Here is a 27,965-nt window from a genome sequence, read left to right as displayed (position 1 = left end):
ATTGGCCTGAGACTGAAATATACTTTATTTATGAGAGAGATGGAAAGGGTCAAGATGGGTATAGATATGTAGATGAGTTTACAGTGAAAAGCAGGTAAATCAAAGATGCAATAGCTTTCTATTTTCCTTGCAACTTTATAAGTGGCCAAATTACCCAGTACCCGTGTTACCTGGCAAGATGGAATTAAATACACACAGGACCAGAACCCGAGCACTGAAGGGCTCTTGCTTGATATTCCGAAACAAGGGGACACAGAGTCTCTCAAAGATGTAGTACATATAAAATAAGCAACCAAACACCTGGAACACAGCAAAGATACAGTCATAAGAATGATGGCTTGATGAGGAAAGATGGCGATTTTCCTTCAAAAGATACATATGTCACCTCTAATGTTTACATATATATTCCATTTAACACTAGCATATAAGATTGCCAAACTGTACCCTCCAGGTATTACTCGGGCCTAGTTTCTACCATACCTTTTCCCAACCCTTTACCAAATGGCATTTGTTAAAGATCAGACTCTTGGAACCTGCTTTTCCTGCTACATGAACCCATAACAAAAGAATTTATTTCATAAATGGGTATTTGATTGAAACAAGAATTTAAAATGGTATCTTCTGGTATTTGATTCTGATAAGGGGTTAGGGAGGAGTGTAGGGGGTCAGGCCCACATACATATCCAAAAATATAAAAACAGGAGGGGAGGGGGAAATTAATGTCAACACTGACTGAAGTAACCAAATGGAATTACTTTAATTAAAATAAATTATTTTAATGAAGAAAATTACTGTTGATGCTAGCAAAACAAACACTGTTCACTGTACTGAGAATAACTTCAAAACTTCAGAAAGAATTCTAACGTTCCCAATAGACATGAATTTATCAACACTTTAAATAGATTAAATTATTACAATAAATTCAAATCCCCATCTCCCACCAATCACCAATCCTTAGACAGTGAAAAAAAACTTACCTGTGCAAACTGCTTAGCAACATAGCCCCACCTTACAGTAGGAGTCCTAAAAAGGAAGGAACAAAATACATTTGCTAAATAAAGTACATTCTGTCAAGAATTACTGTGATCATATCAGACTGCTAGAATCACCATTTGGGGCAACCCAAGCCAGTGAGAAAACAGAAATGAAAACTCATTCTACATTCCCTGTAGCCCTACGTGAATTGGCACCTGTCACCCGTCCCACCTCACTCATGGTGCACACCATGTTTGTACTTCACAGTGCCATTACCTGGGATAGTTGTCCCGGTAGATGAGCGTAGGCGCGAACAAGAAGTACAGGTACTGACCGACTGTCGGTACTGGGACAGTGCCTGGAATAGGAAAATTGGGCTAGGTCAGGAGCTCTCATCAGAACTACAAAGGGAAAGCAAGGAAGCACAGGACAGGGAAGAATAAAATGACCTCTCCTTAGCTTATGTTGTTTTTTCTGACCTCCCAAATGACGACTTCTTATTCTGATATTAATACACCAACCCCTCTACACTAAGTTATTCCTGTGACTTCGAGATAACTTCTAGAGTTTTGAGCAGCAACTCAAAGAGTAAAAAGCACACATGGGTGTAATGAGTATAACATTCCATAAAAATTACACAAAGTTACAAGAGTCTAATGATCAATGTTTTTAAACTGTAGGTACCAAAGCAAAATGGAGACAATCAGGAAATAGTGAGATAGTCTTCCAAATCAACGTGGAGCCTCATATTTAAAATCAAACACAATCACAATACCTGCAGGAAAGAATATGCATCCCAGTAAACACCGAAGGCTGAAATACCCTATGAATAATCCTTAGACATAACAGCATTACATACTTGACTTCTCCTTAGCTGAGTTTAGTACCCGAGGCACATTCTCTCTGGCAAATGAATGGACCTTCATTATCATACGAATCTAAAAACGGAGGGGAGAGGGAGAAAAAGATGAATTTTCTACCATTGTCTTGTCTCATATAAGCAACCCCAGAACAACACTAGATTGCAGTCATGTAAAGAAAGTTTTAATTTTGCATATACCAACTGAAGTTTACTGTTACAGAACAAATGAAAAATAACCTCTGAAGAAGGACATATTATTTTGCATCCAACAGCACCATCACAGGTATATTACAAATTAAGAAATTAAAAGCCTATACAAAGAAAGGTTCCTGACATGGTCCTTTTCACTAGTCAAACAGAGCATTATGGACAGCCAACGTTAAGAAAATCTGAAGGGTGGATGAACAAAATAAATCCATTCTTTAGATGGGAACAGTTATATGACAAAACAATGAATATGACGGTTCAATAGTGGGGGTTTTCATTACAAAAACATTTTACAGTATAGATGACAACTACAAAAAGTGTTCAAGAACAAATTTGAACTCATCCAGAACAGTCCAACATTATTTATTTCAATTATTAAGAATCAGAGAATGCTGAAGCTGGAAGAAATTTTATGAGATGAGATGACCTAGTTTAACACTTTAATTTTAGATAACAGCATAAAGAACCAGTTATAAAAACGTATCCAACTAAAACAACTAAAAATAACAGAAAATCAGTATTATATTCTTATAATAATGACAATATTATTATTGTTCTAATTATTATTTTAACTAAGCATAGCATTGCTTTGGGCAACACTCAAAACCTTACCTGTTCAAATATAATAATGCTCCGGGAAGCTGGTGGCAGGGTATATGCTAATACAGCATATGTTGGTCCAAAACCTAGAACTCCAATCTGGAAGACCATCAAAAGCAAGCCATAGGAAATAGAGTGGATCACTGGATGAGAACTCTTGCTGTAGCCTCTCGCCCAATGTTGAAAGAGAAAATAGGGAATTGAAAGTGTACTCAAGAACATGGCACACCATGTCCATATAACAACAGGTAATTGGCCAAAAGCATAATATATGAGGTTGAACTCAAGCACCAGCCTGTGGGGAAAAAACCGGGAGAAAAGATACAAAAGCACATTTTTCAAAATATGCATTCACTCACAGAATTCAAAACTTTCAGGCCCCAACTCTCAACTTTAGGAATATCATGTTTTTCAAATGTTAAATTCCAATAAGTTACTTATTTTTAGTACCAACCTGAAATGCACACACTAGAAAAATCATATATAGAAAATTCTCCCATTTAGGAAAATTACCTAGAAACTACCAATTATAGTCTACTCAAATAGACCATTTTAAAAAATAAAAGTAATGAAACTTCTAATCTCCTTCTTAGTTGTACTTTTAAGAGAGGAATCTCAACCTCAAATCAGCTGCTTTGGGATTTTCTGAAGTAAATTTAACCCAATCACCCTCTATCAAAATGTAAATATAGCGACAACTCCCAGCACCACCCCGTGAGCCAACCAGCCACTGCCCTTCCCTTCTCACCTCCCCTCGTCGATGTAATCTACCACCAGCGTGCTGAGCACGAACAGGATCAGGAGGGCGATGAACATGTGATATATCGTTCTGATGTGGTCCACCTCAAAAAGCTCGCTGTAAATGCAGTTCGAAGGGGTAAAATGAGTAATCTGCATTTGATTTTAAAACACTATATATTAAAGGCTTTAAAGCAGTCCAGAAGATACTTAATCCACCCTCTAAAGACACCTCGAACAGTAATCACAGAATATTAAACCTGAAGTAGAAACAGTAAATGACACAACCAAGGCAAATCTTAACGGAAGAGCTCAGGGCAAGGCTTTTTCCTATAAAACGATACTGCTTCCTAGAAAACAGCATGGATATCAAACATTTAAAACAAATGGTGTGCATTCTTGAAAACCTAGCAGAAGCGACTGTTTTCTAATGTAGGAAAACAGAGAACAGAAAAACAATTTCAAATGCTAAAAACCTTTTTAAAAAAATCCTATTCTTACATACCACTCCCTACTCTTAATCTATACATACACACATACACACACACATATACATATATCAAGTACTACCTATTTTCCAAGATGTTAAGATTGCATTTCTATAATGCTAATAGTCAACTACCACCCTCCAAGTCTATAAACGTAACCACTTACAAATACTTTTACTTTCTATCCTCTTTGATCTTTTTGGGCTACTTTTAAAACACAGCAACTACTTTCTAAATGACTTTTTCAAAATAAGGATTTTTTTATATTTTATTAAAACAAATGTTTTAGCTTTGTTTATAGAAAAATGTATGCTAATCTCCTAAAAGACATTTTGAGGAATCTAAAATACTATTAAATCTCTGGATTAAGGATCCTCAAGTCCTAATAAAAACTCACCTGAGCCATAGAATGTGTTTTATTTCCTTGACTAAAAAAAATTTCAATTAAAGTATATTTTAATTTTGTTTATTTTTCATATAGTAGAATACTATCATTAAAATCTTAATTATATGAGGGGTGCAGGGGGTCAATGGGTAAAAAGGGGACATCTATAATACTTTCAATAAAGATAAATTTAAAAATATATATCTTAATTATAATGTTCAAAATACTAGTTTTACTTTTCCCTTTTGCATGGAAAGCCTGCATTCCTCCCAAGATAAAGATTTTAAAAGATAAATCTCTTCAAACAATAGTATAGCATAATACTCAAGAGGTATTCTACATTAGATGTTCAGAAAACTTTGGCCTTCTCATCAAAATTAAGTAATACAGATCAACCTGGCTCACAGAAAGTCAATTCTGATAAGTATGATGCATTTTTAAAAGAAAAGAGCATTAATCACTTAAGAATCACCAGCCCAACTACTTCAGGTGACCTATACTAATGCAGGTTAAATTATAGCATTATAAGAAGGAAGGAAGGGAGGGAGGGAGGGAGGAAGGAAGGTTTATTCAGAGAATATTACAAAAGAAATATTAATTACATACTCGAAGTGCACCTTTAATTTTCAGTTCACAAATGATGTCACCACAACTAATTTACATTGCCTGATGTTTTTTGTTTGTTTTTTTTTTTCATAAAACCCACACAATCAGGGTTTTAAAATAAGTAAATATGAGAAAACTATCATGTGTTTAAGCTGCCTAGTCAAAGAGATTTAAAAATTACATATCGCCCAGCCGGGCGTCGCTCAGCGGTTGAGCGACGACCTAGGATTCAGGTGATCAGGGTTCGATTCCTGGTCAGGGTACATGCCTGGGTTGCGGGCTGCAGCCGATCAATGACTCTCTCATCATTGATGTTTCTGTTTCTGTCTCTCTCTCTCTCCCTTTCCCTTCCTCTCTCTGAAATCAATAAAGATATAAATAAATAAATAAATAAATAAATAAATAAATAAATAAATAAATAAATAAATAAATATTTGGGTAACCAGTTCTCTGCAGCACAACTTCAAGGAGTTTATCGAAGGACAGATAACCATTCTGATTTCTAACACCTCCTCTGAAACTAGATAGAGAGCCTGGAGATCAGAAAGGAGCGAGACAGCAAATGTACAAAATGCAGTATCAAAACAAATGATTTATATGAATACAGAGCAAACTCATTAAACATTCACAGATTAAGCAATGATTTCAACAATCAGGATAGTGTGTGTTTTTTTAAATTCAAACTAATAATTATCAAAAGCACTAAAAATACTCACTCTAAGAGAGATCGCCTTACAACAAAAATCTTTCCATGTTCTGGAGGTGCTCTCAGATCTCTGTGAAGAGCAAAAATTAAAACAAAATGTAAGTACTTCAAGTATTATAAGAAATTTAAACTTAAGAATAAGAGGAAGAATATTACCAACTATAGCAGGTAAAATTAACTAACTGCCATCTCACTGTGATCCAGATACTATGATTAGGATTTTATGCATGTTGGCTCATTACTCCTTCTGAACAATGCTTTGAGGCAGGTATACACCTATCTGGTTAGGGAGGAAAAGGTGTTAGGAACACTCAATTAAGTGCTAGTTCCTGACATCACACAGACAACCACTCTTCCTTCTCCTAAGCATCCTTAAGGTCATAGATAGGTCCCCAGCCATACGTACTCCGATTCACATCCTGTTACTGGTCTGTTCTTGAAAATGCACTGACTAATGTCAAAGGACTTCTGAAAATCCCCAACAGCCTCCTGATCTTAAAGGTTGCTTCCAGTTACTAACATCTGTTAACATCTACCATGATCATCTTCTTTTGGGCTTTGGGCAGTACTGTCAGCACTTCCTTTGACTATTCCTTGGTTAAAACTGTCCTCCAGAACAGGAGAAACTGACAGAGACCACAAAGGCATAAAACCAAGGAAAGCACAGAATGGCAAATTAACATACAGTGGCCTTTGATAGCCTTCCCTCCATGCTCTGGATGACTGACCTATTAGAAAAATAGATACTAATGCACTGTTCTTTATAACAAGTATTGTGGAGAGTACAACAGAGAGGCAGAATAATGATGTGACGAAGAGCATGGACTCTGGGTTCAAGTCCTGCTGTGGAATCCTGGACGTTTAACTGCTCTGTGCTTCAGTTTCCTAAACTGTACTACGCAGACAGTTATACTACGTACCACACAGAGTCAGTTTGGTTTAAATGAAAAGCACTCAAGTGTCAGCACAGTCTTAAATGAAGTATACACATTTGTTATAATCCACATATTAAGATAGAGGAACCCACCCTTCCAGTGGTTAAATAATATGTCCAAAGCAACACACAGCTAATGAAAAGTAGTGCCAGGGGCTGAACCTGAGCATTTTACTGCAGTCCACATTTTGACAGCTGGCTACAGTAGAGTAGATGCCTGCATTAAAAGAATCTAATCCTCATACTTACTTAGCTCTATGGTTGTTCTTTCCTCCAAGAACAGAAAAGGATGTGAGAGTATGCCCACCGCTTTCTAATGATACTGATCTTTCAATGAAATTGGTCACAAAATCATCAAAGTGAGTGCCAACTTCCTTCATAAAAAATGGCTTCAATTCCTAGAATTTTAAAACAAATAAAGGAAAAAATAAGAACACATGCTTATGGGTTACTAGCATTTTTCTAAAGGGTTCTCTTAAATAGAGCTGGATTAAAGAAATCCATTTTAAGTGAGTTCACAGGAGTAAAAACAAAAATAATTTCTATAGCTGACCTGTAGTTTCAGAAATGGCCACTAAAAAGCAACATAATTTATGTCTTTTAAAAAATTTATACAGTTTTAAGCATATCAAAGTAATCACCTACTAAATGAACTACAGATAATATATAAAACCAAAATAACAAATGATAAAAATGACAGTCTATTTTTTCCTCTTCAAATTTTTATCTGGAAAACAACAATAAATAAAAATCAGTATTACATAATTTTAAGTCCCTTTTCTTCTCAAGCAATCCCTTCACCCAAGTACCCACTGTTTATATTTTAGATCATGTCATTTCTGTATATTACCAACATTTATATAATATTTATTCCTAACTCCATAGCTATGTTTATCTTACCCTAACTCATATTTTCATAACATAAAATTGTTACACATTTTGGTCCCAGACTATTTTTTTTAAAAATATACCTTTACTGATTTCAGAGAGAGGAAGGGAGAGGGAAAGAGAGAGAGAAACATCAATGATGAGAGAGTTATCATTGATCAGCTGCCGCCTGCACGCCCCCTACTGGGGATCAAGCACACAACCCAGGCATGTGCCTTGACCCAAAATCGAACCATGATCTCCTGGATCCTAGGTTGATGCTCAGCCTCTGAGTCACACCCAACCGGGCGGTCCCAGACTATTTTTAACATCCAGTTTTTGAAAAGTATGATTATAATAGGCCACCTACTCTGGATGCTCAAATTATAAATATCAGTATTTTTAAACTGGCAGGACCTAGCTACGTAAAAGAAAACAAAGTATTACTAATTCTTTAATGAAACGGGGGGGGGGGGGATGCTCTTTCTTTTAATAATTATTTAGGCTAAACCTAAAATCTCTGAAGGAGGTTTTTCTAGGTTCTGTTATAAGAGTCTCACCATGTCCTTTCTTTCCAGTGTACCTTAGGGAACTACATATGAAGGCTTTTCAAATTGCTCTGTCTCCCACAGTTCCCAAATGCCTTTTCGGGCCTGAGCAGTAAGAATACACTAAGATATCGCCTTTCACAAGACAGCTGATGGAGATGGGAAATACAACACAAGAAGAGGGTGGCCAGAGCAATATAACCATCAATGAAGACTCAAAGAACATATAATAGTTTAGCAAACAAAGAAACAAGAATGAGATGATTGGCAATGTCTTTTTAAGCTTGGAGTTGAGCTGAAACCTTGAAAAAGTAATAAGACTTAATTTTACATGAAAAGTGGCAGAAGACAATGGGATAAAAAGCAGAGATACAGAAAAATGTAAGTCAAAACAGAATATGTAAATGATGTAGGCTGGTTTTAAGGACAAAATATAGAAGTATGTTCCCTGAAAGAAAAAAGTTTTTATAAAATTATTTTTTCATATTAAGGTTATCTAATAGTACTTTATTTTAGCTCCTTTTGCTTGCTCCATTTCAATTATATATCCATCCTCATTTTGAAATTTTTCATTAGTATGTTTTCCTAACCAAAAACAAAATAACCCCCCTCCCAAAACGACATGAAGAAAAAAGGTTCTTTTCTCACTTAATCTCTAGAATTGGACTGATTAACAAACAAAGGGTTTTTTCCCCAGCTACAAAAATGTTGTCCCATGTAGAAATATACTAAAAAAGAAGGGAAAGAATTCATTCATTCCACTAAGTGCTGGGTACTGGGTACTGTTCTGGGCACAGGAGATACAACAGTAAACAAAATCTAGTCCCTGTGCACCTGGTACTTACAGGACATGTAGTATGCCAGATGGTGTTATGCAAAGAAATAAAGCAGAGGGATGTGGTGGAGGGGTGTTATTTTTCATAAAGACGGCAGAGAAAGCCTAAAGAGTAGATAACATTTGAGAAGATGTGAAGCTAAGTTAAATGGGCAGAAGTTAGTGGATATCTGTGGAAAAGTACTAGGAAGAGCCCTGGCCAGTGTGGCTTAGTTGGTTGGGCATTGTCCTGTGCACTAAAAGGTTGCTGGTTGGATTCCCAGTCAGGGCACATGCCTGGGCTGCAGAGGCTTGATCCCCCGTAGGAGGGTGTAAAGGAGGCAGGAAATGGATGTTATGCTCTCACACTGATGTTTCTCTCTCTCTCGCCCCCTCTCTCTTCTCTCTGAAAATCAATAAACTATTTTTTTTAAAGTACTAGGAAGAAAGATCCATGAATGTTCAAAGCTCTGAAGCAGGAACACCCCCGGCATGTTTCATAAATAGCAAGAAGCAAGACTTCATAGCTAAAGCAAAAGAGCAACAAGAAGTAAGGTCAGGAAAGAAGGGGGGATGGCAGGAGGGGGTCTAAACCATGTAAGGTCTTAACACTTTACCCCTTACTCATATCAATCAGCCCATTGATATTTTACTCAACTTTACCCCTTACTGATATCAATCAGCCCATTGATAATTTACTCAACTATACCCCTTACTCATATCAATTAGCCCATTGATATTTTACTCTACAGTAAAAAAAGAAGCCTGGAATCTTGAGATGTGGCAAAGAAAGGCAAGCTATTTCTTTCAGCACGATTCCTCATGCTTTGGAACTAGTCTCCTTTCCAATTTAAGTATTGGGTTAAGTAGACCAGAAGCATAAAAAACACCATAATGAATGTTCTATAAATGTCAGTAGAAGCTGCTAAAATCAGATCCTAATCCACCCAACTCAAGCTGAATGGAGTAGTCAACTCCTTATGGCACAAAGTCTTGTGCCTTATTTACTAGTTGCCGAGAGAGGAGCCTTTACCTTACGTTCCAAAGCACTTGAAACTTCTAGTCATGTAGTAAGAAACCCTACAGCAATCGCCTTACCCTCATCCTTGTCAATTGTACTCTTTTCTTTTCTCCTTCCTCCTAGTCCTTTCATGTCCCCTCATTCTCTAGAACTCCTGCCTTTTCTTCTTTTACAGTCATCCCATAAATGAGGGTATCCCTTGTTATCTCAACTCGCTATCTCATCTCAGGGACCAGAGAGATTTGGATGAGGAGTGCTTCTAGTATTCAGCACCTGCGCTGCTGAGTGAGCTACACACGCCCGCGCTTACAGAGCCGTGTATCAATGAAGAATGACGTACACTGTTAATGGTGCAGTGAATGCCACACAGAACAGTTCTAAGTGAGAGAACCAAATAAAAAGCAAAAAATTAAACCACAGACATCTCAGTAGCATGAGGGCAAGTAAAAGGTGGTTACTGGTGTTAAGTCTCCTTATAACTTTCTTTCACAATCTCCCTCCCCCAACTCTGACTCCAACCTCGGACACCTCACACAGTGCAGAACGCTGCTTGGGTATGCTGAGCTAAAAAGGATCCTCTTTTAATATTAACTCACAGCTTTTATTCCTGCAGTAAAATTTATATGTAAGTGGCACATAAATCCATACTTGAGCTAGTACAATACTAAGGCAAAAGATGTTTTTAGTGCTAATTATAAAGTAGTAAAAGAAATGTAAGCTTTCAGCCAGGCAGACCTGGTTTCAAATTCTACCTCCACCACTGCATGTGGCCTCAGGCAAGCCATTTCACTTTCCTGAACAAAACTGAGATGAATAACATCTAACTTGCTGAACTGGTATGTGAACTTTTTAAAAGCCCAAAACAAAAACTCTGCAAAAATGCACAGCATGGTATTTGGCATAGTTGTCACTCTATAGATATTTGTAGCTCCAACCCTTCCCACTCAGTTGGAGCTAACCTCTGATGATAGAAACAAAACAATGCACGATAAAAACTTCAGTTAAGCCAATTCTGTCGTTTAGTGCTATTTCTATTAAAAGGTGGCTACTTAAATCCACCACGTTCCTATGCAGAGCATTACACTCATTAGGTGCCTAATGCTCATTTTTTAATGCCTTTCTTCTCTGAGGAATTTAAGTTGATAGAAACTGCTGCTAGTGGGAGACAAGGAAGAACACCACTGTGACACTTTGAAGTTTCCTTAGCCTCCTCCTTTCATATATTCAAATGCTGATGAAAATAAAGAGGGAATATTGAAAAACACAGTACAAGAAACACTCCACTCTGTCTTCTTCTGAGTCCTCTGATAACATGAAACTGGCCTCGATTAGAACATCAAACCATGATCATAGTCAATCTGAGTAATGTCTAATATCAGTAACCTGAAAAGGAGGCTGAAAGGTGAGAGGCTTTCTACTTTGCTTATCTCCCCAATCTCATCTCTATTAATATTAATTTCACCCAGCCCATGGACTGTCCCAGCCTAACGACAGATGGACAGAAGGACAACTGAAGAAAGATAGCAGGCCCTTAACTAGAAACTAGAAAAGCAGATGAGTAGGTAATCTATGAAACAGAATCACTGGATTTTAGAGTTCAAAGAAACCCATTTTTAAAAATAAGCAGCTGAGGTAGGTAGCCTTTAAGATTCTAAGAATGGGGAAAACCACTATGAAGCAAATATCCTCTAGCTGAAACACACAGTGAAGGCACGAACCACGAGTAACTGGACATGAACCTAGACAAACAGGGTCTAGGGACTAGATCATGAAGGACCTTTTAAATCAATATCCTAAGGGCACTGGAAACCAATGTTTTAAGCACAAGGTTTATAAACATGTTCAGACTTGCATTCTAAAAGGGTTCCAAGCAGAGGTTATTTTGGAATGAATCTTAAAATGAGAAAAGAGCAGGGTAATTTATGAAGAGATAAAAATAACCCTTTCAAAGGCACAGAGGCATAAAAAAATAAAAATAAAAAGTAGGCTCAGAGAAAGAAATACACAGTAAAAATATATACTCTGGCCCTGGCCAGGTGGCTCAGTTGGTTGGAGCATCATTCTATACACCAAAAAGGTTGCAGGTTCAATTTCCGGTCAGGGCACACACCTAAGTTGCAAGTTCAATCCCTGATCTGGGTGCGTATGGGGGCAGCTGAAACACTGATGTTTCTCTCTCTCCCTTCCTCCTCTAAAATCAAATAAAAAAGAAATAGACTAGCACTATCTAAAAACGTTTTTAGAAGAGGTTCCTTGAACAAGTGACAAACTGTGAAGGGAAGTCCTCATTTGCAGACATGCCATCTGTGTCTTACTCATTATAGTTTCCTCATTTAATGGCTGGGCAATAGCATGAAGTATAGATGTGAAACACAGCAGTACCTGAAATGCTATATAAGAAGCAAATGAGATATGTTGCAACAATATGTATTTTTAAGTAGAAATAGAAAGTAATTTTTCATCTGTTCAATTTTCACAAGATACCTAACATTTCCTCTATAATATTGTGTACATTAATAAAAGTTCTACAAATATTGATAGTAAAAACACTTCCTTTTCTCTTCTCACATTCACTTTTCTCTGGAAACTGTGCTCAAAGGTGAGGATAGGCACCCAGTGTTCAGGCCAGGGTTGTACTACATGGGTCCTGCCCTTCTCACCAAAATCCAATTCTCTCTCTCATAAATCTGAAACTCTGAGCTTAGAGAGAGTGACTGGAAATCTCATTAACTGAAAAATTCAGGAATATCTGAACCCTTGCTATTAAAATCCTTTCCTGTTCCAAAGCCTGAGTGTCCTACTTCTCCCAGGATTCTATGAGATACATTAATATCAAATATCAAATATACTTATTAAACAAGCCAAAGTAAGTTTCTGTTATTCACAATCAAAAGGAAAAACTGAAATAATACAATGTTAAAACAAAGCTAATTTACCTATCAATATAAGTTGTTTGGGACTTAATCATTTGAATCTCCCTTGGACTGTTCCCAAGGTCTGGTAAGTCTTGTTACAACACAATTCTAAGGATTTCACAAGGTCATGGCTCAGGGTTACACAATGTTGTATAACCCCACTAGCACCAGATTTTTTTTTAAATAAAGTACTTAAAACTTCTTAGTGAAAGTATTTAGACACAGAAGTGCTCTTAAGAGATTCAATCAGTTCAACTGACTAATTTCAACCCATTAATGTCATCACCTCTCTCATTCCTCTTCCCTTCAGTCAGTACTTGACAATCTTTTTCCCTGCTTTCCTTACTATAAGCCCCTCTAACTATATATCTAAGTTTTCAGAGTTCTTTGTAGGTTGCCAGTTTTAGTAAATACAAATATAGGAACACCCAGTTAAATCTGATGAACCAAATAACCTTTTTAGTCTGTCTTGAGCAATGCATGACGACTAAAAAACTATTTGTTGTTTATCTGAAATTCAAATTTAACTAGGCATACTGTATTTTATCTAACAACACTAGGCCTGTGGAGCCAAAAGAGCTGCCCAATAAGATCTATAGAAATAGTGAAGTAGGAGCTGAAGTTTAAGTCAGCTACACAATTATGACACAGAATGTTATTTCTGAAGGGGAACTTGGAAACAGCTAGTCCAATATTCTCACTTTAGAGATTAGGGGGAAATTGTCTAATACAGATGAGTGACAACTGGGTTGCCAGGAGAACCAACCACGTGATTAGAGGTTTGGAACTTTCAGTTCCCATCCCTACCTCCATAAAAACCCAGCAGGACACCTTGTTAGCCGTACATGTTGGGGAACCAGAATGCGTCCACCTGCCAGGCCCTAAGGACATATACTCCTTTGTTCAGGACCTCGCCCTATATAACTTTTCATCTGGATGTTGATTCGTATCCTTCGTAATGAATTGGTAATCTAATAGTAAACAGGTTTTCCTGAGTTCTGTGAGTTAGAAGTACAGGTGACAACCTGGACTTGTGACTGGCATTCTGAGTTGTAGGGGACCGCTGGAGCCTCCAACCTATAGCCAGATGTCAAAAGCACAAATAACCTGAACTTACTTCCAGCATCTGACAGGGAGGGCAGTCTTGTGAGACAGCCCTTTACGTGCGGAATCTGATTTTCACCTCCAGGTAGACAGTGTCAGAATTTAGTTGAATTTTTGGGACACCTCGCTGGCATCCAAGAATTGCTTGTTGGTGTGGAAGGAACCCACGCTCCCATGTTAGAATTGGGTCCAAGAACCCCATATAAATATGATGCTAAAAATAAAAATATCTAAATTTGTTATTCTAAATAAATGCATATGTGCATGCATGCACATGTAACTAAATTAATAGATAAAAACAGGGCTATTTCATCTACAACATTAGATATTTAGATACCCATGTTGGCCAATAAACTCTGGAAGTAATCGTCTCAGAAAAAAGGGAGGCTGCCTTGGATTTGAAGCCAACTTATGCTCAAGCACACGTGGTGTTAAACATTTTTAAAAATTGTTCTTTGTCCTCCAGAATTTCCTGAGGCCCTGCTCAATTCTGACTTGCAGAACTGTCTACCTGGCTTGAAATGGCTCCACGCTGCTTCTTAGTTGATATTTCCTCTGCATCCTTAACAGGGAATCTGCTTCTGGATTCAGACTGAACGTTTACTGGAGGCCTATGATTTCTATGAAACTTGCTATTTTCACAAAGTACCTACACAGGCATTCATATAGAAATTCAACTGTAATATGCTTCACTAAAACCAAGTTTCCCTGGTAAAAGTCAGAAAAGTGACAGTGACAAATGGGATAGAAGAGAAAAGGCCAACCTGGTTCCTATGTGGGATGATAAGGGGCAGACCTTATGTTCCACAGAAAGCCAATGTCAACTGATAAAAAAGGGAAATAATTCTTTAAGCACTTTAGCATTAAAAATTTACTGAACAAAACTCTTTACCCTAACACTCTACATTTTTGTTTCTGGAAGAGGGAGTTACTTACCTCTGCCTCTGCTGTCAACTGTTTCTTCTTTGCTATCAACTCTTTCATGTCAACCCGGCCTAAGGATAAAATATATATATAACTTTTAAGTTGATGGATATCAACACTATTTAAGTCATGAAGCTGAAAAACAAGCAAGCAGAAAAGAACATAAACTACAGCACAACCACAAACACGGCAGCTCTTGAATGAAGCAGGGGTAATATAAACAGAAGGAAATTTATACATAAAAGTGCTAAGTAGGAAAGCAAAACTACTATATGTACACACAGTAATTACAACTATATTAAGCGTATGATGCGATAAGATACAATTCTGACAGCATGGGAAATTAGATTCTCTAAATGGACCTTGCAACTGTGACTAATAAAATGCACAAGCAACATTTAAAAAATAGATAAATTGGGCTTCAAAATTTAAAAAGACAAGCCACGGAAGGGGGGGGGTAGAATTTGCAAATCTAATCAGGATCTTGTAGCCATACTATATAAAAAGAATTCTTACAACTCCATAATAAAGACAAATAATCCAATTTAAATATAGGCAAAGTACCTGAAGAGACATTTTTCCAAGAAAGATATACAAATGGCCAATACCACATGAAAAGATGCTCAACATCACTGGTCATGAGGGAAATGCAAATCAAAACTACAATGAAATATCACTTCCTATGCATTAGAATGGCTTAATAAAAAACATATAACAAGTTATAGTAGTATAGCTTTGTAATATTTAAGTTGATTAATTGAGGCATTAATAAATAAATCAATTATTAATCTGACTTGAGGATTTTTCATGATTTAAAAAAACATTTAAAAACTATTAAAATGTTTGTTTTTATGAAAATTTGCTCTGTATGACTCCCATATAAACTGAATATTGTGATTTATTACTCACATATTTATAGACAGTTTCTTATTTTCATACTGAGTCATGGTACTATTGTAATTTAAGCAGCTGATTTAATTAATGCCTGCTCTTTTAATAAAACTGGGTAGAGTTCATTTCAAGCTTTGTTTAATGCCTTGGTTAAAAGGTTCTCATTAAATTTATTTTGAATAATTCTTGAAGAAATTGTGGAATGGCTTTACTTTTAACGCTGCTGGATCTCCATCTGCACCTTTTCCAGGACTGGTTTAAGGGAACTGACCCTGTAGAAGTCAAGGGATGTAACACCAGACAAATAGAGCTTTCTACCACACCTCATCCTCCAGTGAGGGCTTCCGGAAATTCTTATTCCAGCAGCGCCCCAAGAACCTCACTCCCACTAGCAACAGAGAAATTTCACCCGCACAATTCTCCGCTAACACCAGCAGAGTGGTTTGCACCTCCCACCTTCACCTTCTCACTAGCAGCGCATTCCCAGCCCACTTCTGCAACTTTTTCTGGAGTCACAATGGAGCCCAAATTCCTAAATTCTCATCCTCATTAAACCTGCTACAAATGTCAACATTTATGAACAATTTATCATGCATCAGATCATTTATCCGTTATGACAACCCAGTAAACAAGCAATAGAGCTGGCTTCATGTCTATTTTAAAAATGAAGAAACTAAGATTCAAAGAAATTGAACATCTTGCCCACAAGTCACATGGCCAGTAAGTAATTGAGCGCTGAAGCAAAACTAGGGGTCTTTTGCCCCCAGTCATGCAACATGTATCATACAAAAAGTTAAAAATAAAAATAAAAACAATCAAGGCCCATAGTGACTAAATTCCCAAAGATGACTAAGGAGTACTAAGCAGTGACTAATAACAATTTTTTCATTTCAGCTCTTTAACAAACATATTCTTTGTTTGTAGCAAGTACAGAATTAGCTAGTTAGTGCGTAGGCACTAACAGGTTTTTATTGCCTAGAAGTTCAAACTCATTTTAAAACCCTAACCATTTTCTAAAAAATCATTTTCTCATTGATTATGCCTCAGAAGAGCGCTTTTCAACCGGTGTGCTGCAAGAATTTTTAAAACATGCAATACTGACTACTAGGGGCACTGACCTCTTTTCCCTTAAATTGTCAAATAAAAAAATGACAACAGCCAACACAACAATAACCATTCAGTGTGAATGAATCAAAATTATACCTTCTTTTGTTTGTCAGATCAGCAAAAAATATTTTTTTTTGGTGTGCTGCAGAATTTTAGCAATTAGTTTATGTGGGCCGTGATATGAAAAAGCTTGAAAATCGCTGCCTTAAAAGAAGGTCATCCCAGCCTCGCCTTGCCCTCCAGAGATATCAGTCATCTAAAAATCAGGTGAAAGTCACCTTTATGTCCAGAGGATGGTTGGATTTAGAACTATTCCTTGAAAGATGCTTATCTATTTTTAAAACAAAAAAGGGGGATAAAATAGTATAGTCCATCTATCACCTTTTATTGTTTCACTGACCTCAAAGACCTTCCAAAATTCTCAACTAATGACATGTCTGCATTACTGTAAAGAAATGGAATCTGAACTAGAAACAAGGGTCAGTATACAAATACTCCTACAGAAAAGGAGAGTTAACAATATTGAAACAACTGGCTAGCCGTTTTGAAAAACTATAAAATTTGATCCCTAACTCATTATTCAAAATAAATTTCAAATGGATCAAATATTTCAATCTAAAAAACCATAAATAAAAAATGTCTTTTTTCATAATCTTAGATGACTTCTAACATGACAAGAAACTAAAAGTAATCAAATATGTGACTACATAAAAACTAAATGTGGCAAGACATACCATAAGCAAAGTCAAAAGAAAATAGCTAGTTAAAAAATACACTATACAATAACCAGAGGATTAATTTCCTTAATAGAGAACTCTTTCAAAAAAGAAAAGAAAAATAATAGCCACCAAATAGGGAACAAAAATGGACAGAGGATATGAATAGGGCTTTTAAAGAAAAACATATATAGTCAATAAATATATTTTAAAAGTTCCCTACCTCACTTATAATTTATGAGAACCAATATATGCTATGTGTTTTTCACCCATCAAATTGCAAGTTTAAAAAAAGACTGGTAAAGCACATTGGCAAGAGTATGGGGTAACAACACAGATGGGAATGTAAATTGGTGTAACATTTTTATTTATTTATTTTTTAAAATATATCTTTATTGATTTCAGAGAGAGGAAGGGAGAGGGGGAGAGGTGAAACATCAATGATGAGAGTCATCATTGATTGGCTGCCTCCTGCACGCCTCCAACTGGGGATCAAACCCGCAGCCCAGGCATGTGACCCGACCAGGAATTGAAACCATGACCCTTCAGTGTGCTGGCTGGAACTCTAACCACTGGGAAATACCTACCAGGGCTCAGCAATTTTTTTAATGAAATCAAAATATCTTGCATTTCTTTTATCACACACCTGTATCAGCAGTGTGGGCTGCCCATACAGCACATGCAATAAGAGAATTAGCCTTATTACCATTAAACTTTTACAACATCATATGATCCTATTTTTAAACCAAAAGAGAGATTTTCTGGTAGAAATATTAAAAGATTTCATGTAAAAAACTAAAAATACCCCAAAAGATTTCATGTAGTTTATAATTCTTAATTGATTTATTATATAGCAGAGAATTGTAAAGCTACCTAAGGATCTAGGACAGGAACATTGCCAGCACCATCAGTGAGAAGACAAAATAATACCTTAATGAACCTAATGCTACATATTGTAAACAGTGCTTCACATTTGCTCTCCTTTCTTTTGCAAGAGGAAATCTAAGCACTGGCAGGCTATAAGTCCCCATCCACGTATGTAGGCAGTCAGTCAATGACTACATATACAGTAAGACTTCAAGCCCTATCTTCTCACTTCCTCCTGGCCTTTCCAATTTTGTCTTCCTATCCATGAAAACAATATACAAATGCATTTGTACTACCCGACCACCCAGCAATCCTCTCTAAAAGTAAACAAAACACCATACACATAATCTATACGGTCTTAAACTCCATGCCTTTGCAAACTCATACATTCTTCTGGCCTAAAAGCCCTCCCCAATCTCTTCTTCAAAGGCCAAACTCAAATTCTACTTCTGTGAGACTTCCTTCTATTCTAAAGCAAGGAACACCTCACCCTGTTAGTCTCCTATAACTTACTTAACTCCTATCTATAACATTGGGCTGCTTTGTTTTAGTGTCTTATTTTTCTGAACTACTAGCAAACCTGGTACACTGCCTTATACATACATAGATCAAAGGTGCTTAATGACACTAGACTAACCTGTAAGCTGCAAGGCATAGTAACCAGACTTTAATATCAGATGCACGTGTTGTATGTAAGGGCATAATTAAATGAGAGCTAAGACCAATTCTTATTCTAAGAGCCTAGAATTCCAAGATTTATCTTTTGATAAAGTTATTAAAACTAGATTCCAGAATTTCCTTTTTTTTAAAAATTACTAATTTTAGGGAGAGAGACACAGAGAGAGAAATACCGATTTGTTGTTCCACTTACTAATGCATTCAATGGTTGCTTCTTGTATGTGTCCTGACTGGAGATGAAACCTGCAACCCTGGCATATCAGGAAGACTGCTCTAAACACCTTAAGTTACCTACCTAGCCAGGGCCAAGAATGTTCTTGATAGAACAATAAAAAGATTTAAAAATACAAGCTCTTTCCTCAAACATTTTATCCATACATATTTCTTGCAACTACACCTTAAAACACTGCCATAAAGTGGACTGTATAATATTTTCCCCATTCAAATATCATTATGATTTATGATTATATTCCTGTACCAGGTCTTGGCCACACATAGAGATAAAACCAGGAAGAGTATCTCATTAGAAGCAAAACATATCATAGACCTCCTTTTCTTTCAAAATAGTCAAGTTATTCTTCAAGTCCCATTATTTAAGACTGAACGTACCCATTATGCCTGGAGAAAATTGTACCCAAGTGATTTTTTAGCAGTTCTCCTAAAAGACAGATTTGCCTCAAATACATTCCACCCCAGGAAAAAAATAATCATTGACAATACTTGGTTGGCCCTGTTAGAATCTGAAACCTTTTTGGGCTGATTTTTTAGCATAATTCTTTTTTGAAAAAGTTTTAAAAGCTGTCAAAGAAAGTATCAGCTAATATCTTCCATTTCTTTTGACTAATCTTCCTGTAATGAACTAAGATATTCAATCTCATTCTTTTGACCTTAAAAGCTATAAAAAGTACTAATTAATATTCAATAACTTTATTTCTGCTGATAATTATGTTATCTCTCATTGTACAAAGCATTTTTCAAGTTAGTGGAATTTTTCATCTTTCAGAATGCCATAGAGTGTACCCAAAAGGTCACATCATCCAAGACTGAAAAAATTTGAAGTAAAAGGCACTTCCATATTGCCACTGGGAGTGCAAAATTTCCAGAGGACAATCTGGCAATCTTTACCCAAATCATCTTATAAATATGCATTCCCTTTGACCTAAAAACAATTTGTAATGAATTCAAGGAAAAATCACAAACACTTGAACTTTTGCTTATCTGCTTTCTCTAAAACAAACATGCTTTGCTTTCATCCTAAGAGGAGGAAAATGTACCCTCAACCTATTCAGTTGATAAAAGCTCTATGTGGACTGGTCAGTTTTATGATTAGATGCATATATACTGGATGAAGGGGCAATATTACAAAATAACAATGATACTTTTTTCATATTTTTGCCAAGGGATTTTCGAAATCTGTTACAAAAGGTATGTGGTTCTTTATGTTGAGATATTTATATATATCTCAACACCAAACTTGACTAGAAATATAATATACTAAGTTAACACTTGTAAAAACACTTAAAACAGTGCCTGGCATGCGATAAACCTGTTAGTGATTGTTATTATTATACATTAATTAGCTATCAAATGAACAAAGTAGCAAAATAAAAAGTAGTCAAGGATAAGTATAACCTGTAAATGAGAAGGCAGGGAACTTCTCAATCTGATAAAGGGCATCTACAGAAACCCACAAATAACTATTATTTGCAGGCAGAATGATCATATATATAGAAAATACTACAAAAACTATTAGACTGAAAAGATAGGTTCAGCCCTGGCCAGGTGGCTCAGTTGGTTGGAGCATCATCCCATACATCATTACACCACTGGTTGTGGGTCTGATTCTAGGTCAGGGCACATTCCTAGGTTCCAGGTTCAATCCCCAGTCGGGGCACATATAGGAGGCAGCCAATCAATGTTTCTCTCTCACTCTCTCTCCTTCCCTCTCTCTCTAAAGTCAATGGAAACATGTCCTTGGCTGAGGATTAAAAAAAAAAAAAAATAGGATCAGCAAGGTTACAGGATACAGTATCAAAACACAAAAACCAGATGCATTTCTATATAATAGCAACAAACAATGAGAAAATGAAATTAAGAAAACGATTCCATGTACAACAGCATCAAAAGGAACAAAATACTTAGGAATAAATTCAACAAAAAAATGTAAAACTTTCATTCTGAAAACTATAAAACATTCTTGAAAAATATTAAAAACCTGAATAAACTGAAAGACATCCCATGTTCATGGATTGATAGATTTGATATTGTTAGGATGGTATATTAGTTTCTTGTGGCTGCTATAACAAATTATTACAAATTTGGTGGCCTAAAACAACAGAAATTTATTCTCTTACAGTTCCAGGGGAAATGAGTTGTTCAATAGACACAGTTTCAGTTCTACAAGATGAAAAAGTTCTGGAGATCTGTTGCACGCCAATGTGAACCTACTTAACACTATTGAACTAAATACTTAAAATGGTTAGGATTGCAAATTCTGTTAGGTTAGTTCTTACCACAATTAAAAATTAAAAATATAATAATTTTTAAATAGACAAAGGACTTAAAAGACATTTCTCCAAAGATATACAAATGGCCAATAAGCACATGAAGAGATGTTCAATACCATTAGCCATCAGGTAAATGTAATTCAAAACCACAATGAAATACCGCTTCATTTGGTAGATGTGAAGTGGCTATCATCAAAAGACAGATAATAACAAGTATTAGTGAGGATGTGAAGAAATTGGAACACTCACACCTTGCTGGTGGGAATATAAAATGGGGTGGCTGCTTTGGAAAAGTTTGGTAGTTCCTCAAAAAGTTAAACACAGATTTACCATGACTCAATAAGTCTACTTCTAGGAATATACCCAAGAGAAGTGACAACGTATGTTCACACACCACTGCTCACAGCAGCATTATTCCTAATAGCCAAAAACTATAAGCAACCCGAACAACCAAATGATAAATAACTAATAAACAAAATGTAGTAAGTATATCCATACACTGGAATATTGTTCAGCCATAAAAAAAAGAATGGAGTAACTGATACATGGAAAACATGCTATGTGAAAGAAGCCGGATACAAAAGATCACATATTCTATGACTCTCATTATATAAAATGCCCACAATCGGCAAATCCAAAGTGACAGGAAATAGATGAGTAGAGGCCAGGGCTGGGAGAAGGGGAGCATGGAGAGGGACTGTTAAAGGGAATGGAGTTCCTTTTGGAGATGATAAAAATGTTCTGTAATTAAACAATGATGACAGTTTGTTAGGTTTCTGTGGCTTGGCATGAAGGATACCATCTTAAGAAGCAAGCTGCTCTCAGTGACAGCCAGTGCACCCAGAGAGGTATGAGCCTGTATCACCTGAAAGGAGTATTCTTACAAAGTAGGTCCATTAGACTGTTACTGCCTTGGAATATACAGCTCTTAACCACCTGGCCGCAAGCCACCTGTGTTCCACCTGGAGGCTCTATGTATCAGATTGCAGCCCCTTTCCGTGCAGTACATGGGGATCCACCTTCTTGCTGGCATCCAACACCCTGCTTTGTCTTGCTTCCCTTACATTTATTTTGGAGCTCGGGCCTCTTTCTTTGGTCTCTAGGGCACCATCCTCCAGGAAGTGTCCAACTCCGGAAATTTTCCCAATGTGGTTGTAAAACGTAAATGCACTGACAACCACTGAATTGAACACCTGAAAATGGTGAATTTTATGGTTTGTGAATTATACCAATAAAATACATTAGAAGAAATGGAAGGAAAAAAGAGGAAGAGGAGAAGGGGCCACGTGAGGAGAAGGGAAGAGGAAGGGGACCAAGAGGAGGAAAGAAAAGGAGGAGAAAAGACAGACTTAAGCTCATCTCCACTCAAACCGTATTTCCACATTTAGGACACAGGCAGAACGGGCCAGTGGCAGAATACTAGGTCTAGGTAAGATTCTAAAATTTAGCTTTTCCTATCAAGTTATGCAGGGTCCTCATTTTTATTTACTTCTAGAACAAACCATTTCACAGCGTATTACAAGACGTGCAAATGAAAAAGAGTAGAAATGATAGGTACACGGTCAGGAAAAGAGATAGTAAGGAAGAAATAAGGTTTTTAAAATTGAAACAGGCAACAACAAAAATTAAACAGGCATAGTAACAACAAAAACACACAGGGTAAGTTTATAAGGTAAATGTTGCAATCCAGTACTATGTATCAAAATAAATACTTTAAAATAACATCCTTTAAACATGCAAATCTTCTTTAGGCATCTGACAAATATGTAAAGATATTCATTACCATTTCTTTATAGCAGAAAAAAAAAGAAACCACTTAAATATTCATCAGAGAAACAAGTAAATTGTCTATGACATGTGCAAAATACAAAACTTTATAGCCACTCATCTATTACTTGACAATGGGAAGCCATCTACAATGTCTTAAAGACCCCAGTTACTAAACAGCATGTAAAATATTCTATTTATGTAAAATGTTACTTATTTGTGGGAATTATATATCTCTGAAGGACATATATTCATTTCTCAATGACGGAATTTTGAGTCATTTCTGCTTTTTTATCTTTTTTGTACATTTTGAATTAATTGAACACTTTAATGCATATACATCCCATAGCACAATAAAAGCTTTTTGATTAGCGTGTATTACTTTTAAAATCAGATAATAACATTTTCAATTTAGACAAAAAGTTATTTTCAGAACTGGTATTATTTCAAACAAATGCAACAAAATACAAGCTAACTAATCATAATTTCACCTAATAGGCACTGGATAAACTAAGCATACTTTTGTGAAAATGTGAACTACATACTGTAAAATCACTATAATGGTCACTATTAATTCAATAACCCAAAGGCTGGGTAACCATATAATTTATCTAACAAACTGGGGCACTTCTGAGAACACCAGACACTACGAAGAATTACTCGGGACACAGGTAAAAACTGAGACCAAATTAGGACATAAAGTCACCCCACCCACAGTTACTAGAATCATAAACCACAGAATAAGAACTCAAGATTTATATACGCGGAGTTTAACGAAGAAAAGTCCTTGGGGTTCTGTCAAAGTGATATATCACAAGGTAGTTCTAGCTAAGTCTCAGAGTTCTTGATACTAGTGATTTGCAACCAGCGATGCCCAGCTAGCTTTTCCAAACTTAACATTCCTGGACCCTCCCCTTGAGATTCTGACTCAGTAGATCTATAATGGGGTCCAAGAAGCTGTTTTTGTTTGTTGGATGGTTTCTTTTCATTCTACAGGTAATTCTCCTGCACAATCTTTGATGGTTAACTTTGTGTGTCAATTTGACCGGGCTAAGGGAAGCCCAGATAGCTGGTACATTATTTCTGGGTGTGTCTGTGAGGGTGTTTCCAGAAGAGATAAGCAGTTGAATCCGTAGACTGCGTGAAGATTACCCTCTCCAATGCCAGAGGGTCTGAACAGAATGAAAGGCAAAGGAAAGACATGTAGGCTCTCTTACTTGAACTGCCCTGGGACAATGGTGCTCCAGTTTCTCGGTCCTTCAGACTGGGACTTAGACCATCAGCCCTGATTCTCAGGACTTCACACTTAAGGTTTAGACTAGAACTACACCACTGGCTCCCCTGAGCCTCCAGTCTGCAGACAGAAGATTATGGGACTTAGCCTCCAACTGAGCCAATCCCTCATGATAAATCTTTCTATGTACCTACATATATCCTATTGGTTGTGTTTCTCTGAAAGGCCCTAATACACACCCCAGTTGCAAAGTGCCACTAAGATGTGTGTCTCAAACTTTAACCTGCATGTGAGTCACCTGGGAATATTAAAATGAAACTGCATTCAATAAATGTGAGGTGGGACATTTCTAATAAGCTACCAGGTGGTGCAGATGCCCTGATCCTGGTTGGTGGGCCACACTAACTAGCATGGCTTGGTGTCCTTAAGTCTTTGAGATTTAAGCCCTTAAAACTCAAAGGCTGCATTTTACCCATCTGCTTATTCCCCAAAGTGAAAAGCAAACAAATACTTAAGCAACTAGAGAAACACAGTCAATTTCCAGATCAGCATTACTTACACTAAACCAAGAAGGAGGTCAGACTTGATTCAAGCTTAAAAATTCAATTTTTAAAACCTGGAATGATTAAATCTTAATCAGCTAAAACAATAAGGAATACTGAAAATATGTAGAAATTAGAGTAATTTAAACACTTTTTAAAAATCACGGCAAAAAGAGAAAATGGTATCTGGTGAGAGAAAGTTTCAATAAAAAACAATTTTTTTGACTCTACGTCAAACAAAATGGATTCTCGCCCAGTCCCTAAATTATGAAAGGGGAATGTTTCTACCCAAGGTTGGCTCAAATTTCCCATTTTATATCACACTGAAACTAGCCCATATGCAGTACAAATGTTTCATAAATAGCTAATTAAGAGTATAGCAATCAATTTCATTATGCAAACTTAAGCAGAAACGTTTTTCTGAGGATCCAGCTGCTTGATATTTACAATTAAGTTTAAGCAGAAAAAGCAAAAAAATGTTTCTTTATTTAAGAAGTCCAGGATGTGAGACAACTTGTCTCCTAGTTCCACCCGTATGTGTTAACCAAACAAGTCTCAAACTTTCAAATCCTTGTTAAACTGAAACCTATACAAATCTCATTGCAAAAATAAATAGCCTGATGCAATAGATGACATCAGTTGGAGCTGTGTTTACAGGTGTATCAGTCTTAAGCACACACCTTGACCTTAACAACAAGCACTATGTCCTACTCATCTCTGTATTCGTGTGTTAAACAGACTTGGGTATAACAATAAAAATTTCTAATCTTTCTACCTCTCCTAAGATTTACAGTTTGGTTCTCAACTAGGTTATCCTGGTTATTACTCTCATGCTCATTACATCTATTAAGAGAGTAATCAGTAGCATTTATTCATAATAATCTATGTTAACTGCAGAGGGAGTGTTTCTCGTTTACTTAACTAGGAGCTCCAAGAGGACAAACTCATCTGTATCGACCACTGCTATAAGCCTCAGCACCTAGCAGGGCACCAATAATTATTGGTAGGTTAGGTGGTTGAAGGAATGAATAAATGGATGAATGGTATCTAAAACAAAATAGATACCCAAAAAATGTTCACTGAATTAATTAAGAGCTTATTTTCTAATTTATTCATTACATAAAATTCTATATAATATAAATACTACATTAAGGTATACATTGCAAACTGCACTTACATCAGTAAAGCTCACCTCTATGAGATGTGCTGTGTTACCAATAGTGTCTAAGGTGGTTGTGACTGACAATTAAATTGGTGTTCCTTTATATTCTCTTTATCAGTATATTTTTCCCTTCTGCATCATTACAGTGCCTACCAGCATATCCATTTATAATAAAGAGATGGTAATCCCTGTTCTAGAACACTGAATTTGTTCTCTATTTCATTAATTCACCTCCAAAAAAAGTAATAATTAAAAGCCTCACCATTACTAGTTGTTTCTGGGGACTGCTTTGCAGAGTTTCCCTGGTCTTCCTCTTCTTCAGGATTGTCACTGGACTTCGGCTGCCGTTTCCTCAGAGACATCTCTTCACCCACCATTGTGTTACCTAGGAAAGAAGGTGCAAAAGGTTTTGAACCAAGGATCTGGTTTAGGCAAACTTCACAGTATCACTATTTAGAGGAGGTAAAAAATGATGGTATATTCTCTTCCTTCTGTTTCACTTTGATCATGTTTAAGCATTTTCTGAGTATAAAATACTATAACAAATGTGAAGAAATCTGTTCCCTACAAACTGACTGGTTTCAAAGGCTCTTATTTAAACATAGCCCTCATTCTTAAGAACAATTTAATTGAACAAACAAGGTATAAGTATATGAAAAATTAAGAACTCAATAACAAAAGGTAAGTACAAAGATGCCACAAGGTACAGTAAGGTTGTTAAGTCAAGTAAATGGTAAAAACAATAAATATCTGAAGGTCAGAGATAGAAGAGAGAACTAAAAGATGTAAAGGTTTCACAGAACAGAAGGTATCTGTACTGTCTTGAAGGAATGAGATCAGAGCGCTCATGAGTAAGAAAGGGTTAAAACAAGGAGCCCTGTTCAAGAGATCACAACTGATCAGACCACTTTACAAGACAGGAGAAACAAACTTTTGTTGAGTATCTACTAAGTTCAAGGACTCTGCTAGGTGCTTGCTGGTTTCCCAACTAATCTGCATAACAATTCTGCAAAACAGATATTAGTCCCGGTTCACAAATGAGAAAAAGTAAGGCTCAAAGTAGTTACTGTCAATGCCCTCCACCCCCACATCAGGAACATATCTGCTGCAGTTGCCTAAGTTGGGTTTATTAGGAACACACACCATGGGAAACTGTGGAGTGACTCAGTACGGAAGTATTAGAAATGACTTATTTAGGATTTGGGACTTAGCTAGGTGATTTTGGGTGAGAGTATAAAGCAGAAGTTCACTGTGGCTTGGGTGCTGTGAGAAAGCCAAGACAATGCTATGACTGAGTTTCTCAACAAATCTTTATAGAAGGCTCCCTAAAGGGGACTAAAGCTGGAACTGGTAAAGCAGAAACCATCACTGATATTAGTCTGGGAAGGAGGGTGCTGGGAATTTTGTGACTTGGAAAATGATCATGTTTTGTTTGTGTTCAGACATGATAATGGCATGGCCTTGTTTTTGTCTTGATCCATCATGGTCACAGAATGGCCTTTTCTGATGTTGATGGTCAGTCAAATTGTTTTCAACAGGACACCGAGAACTAGCTTTTAGTGCTGGGCTACCTCAGAGCAACACCAAGGCCTAGCTGACAGCCCCCCTGTGAAGCTCTCAGATGCCAAGAGCTGCTTTCCTCCTTCTCATTACAGTAATCTGCAGAGACCACACAGCTAATGACAAGACCAGATTTGAACCGGGATCCAATCCGAACTATAAACACCACTATTTCAATTTTTTTAAGTTGATAAAAGAGAAATATGATGAGGGGAAAGACTAGAAAAGAGAGCTGGGATC

At 36.6% G+C, this 27,965-nt stretch overlaps 1 protein-coding gene across 2 annotated transcripts in view; it reads right to left on the bottom strand.

Annotated features, from left to right (window-relative positions):
• SOAT1 (sterol O-acyltransferase 1) overlaps positions 1–26,619 on the bottom strand; it is a 32,226-nt gene extending 5,607 nt beyond the window's left edge. The window contains exons 1-10 of one of the 2 annotated variants that reach the window (XM_016205030.2): positions 26,428–26,619; positions 14,707–14,765; positions 6,751–6,899; positions 5,578–5,637; positions 3,393–3,500; positions 2,657–2,939; positions 1,835–1,913; positions 1,252–1,333; positions 978–1,023; positions 171–300 (exon numbers count right to left, since the gene is read on the bottom strand). In XM_016205030.2, coding sequence (XP_016060516.1) covers positions 171–300; positions 978–1,023; positions 1,252–1,333; positions 1,835–1,913; positions 2,657–2,939; positions 3,393–3,500; positions 5,578–5,637; positions 6,751–6,899; positions 14,707–14,765; positions 26,428–26,542 — 1,111 coding nt within the window. In that variant the 5' untranslated portion in view covers positions 26,543–26,619. Of the gene's footprint in view, positions 1–170; positions 301–977; positions 1,024–1,251; positions 1,334–1,834; positions 1,914–2,656; positions 2,940–3,392; positions 3,501–5,577; positions 5,638–6,750; positions 6,900–14,706; positions 15,322–26,427 lie in introns of those variants that run through there. The other variant, XM_087827922.1, reaches the window with a different exon arrangement.
• Positions 26,620–27,965: the final 1,346 nt, after the last annotated feature.

The sequence above is a fragment of the Miniopterus natalensis genome, chromosome 19, assembly GCF_054644295.1.
Source record: "Miniopterus natalensis isolate mMinNat1 chromosome 19, mMinNat1.hap1, whole genome shotgun sequence".
NCBI lineage: Eukaryota > Metazoa > Chordata > Mammalia > Chiroptera > Miniopteridae > Miniopterus > Miniopterus natalensis.
This window is presented reverse-complemented; position numbering and strand designations above follow the sequence as displayed.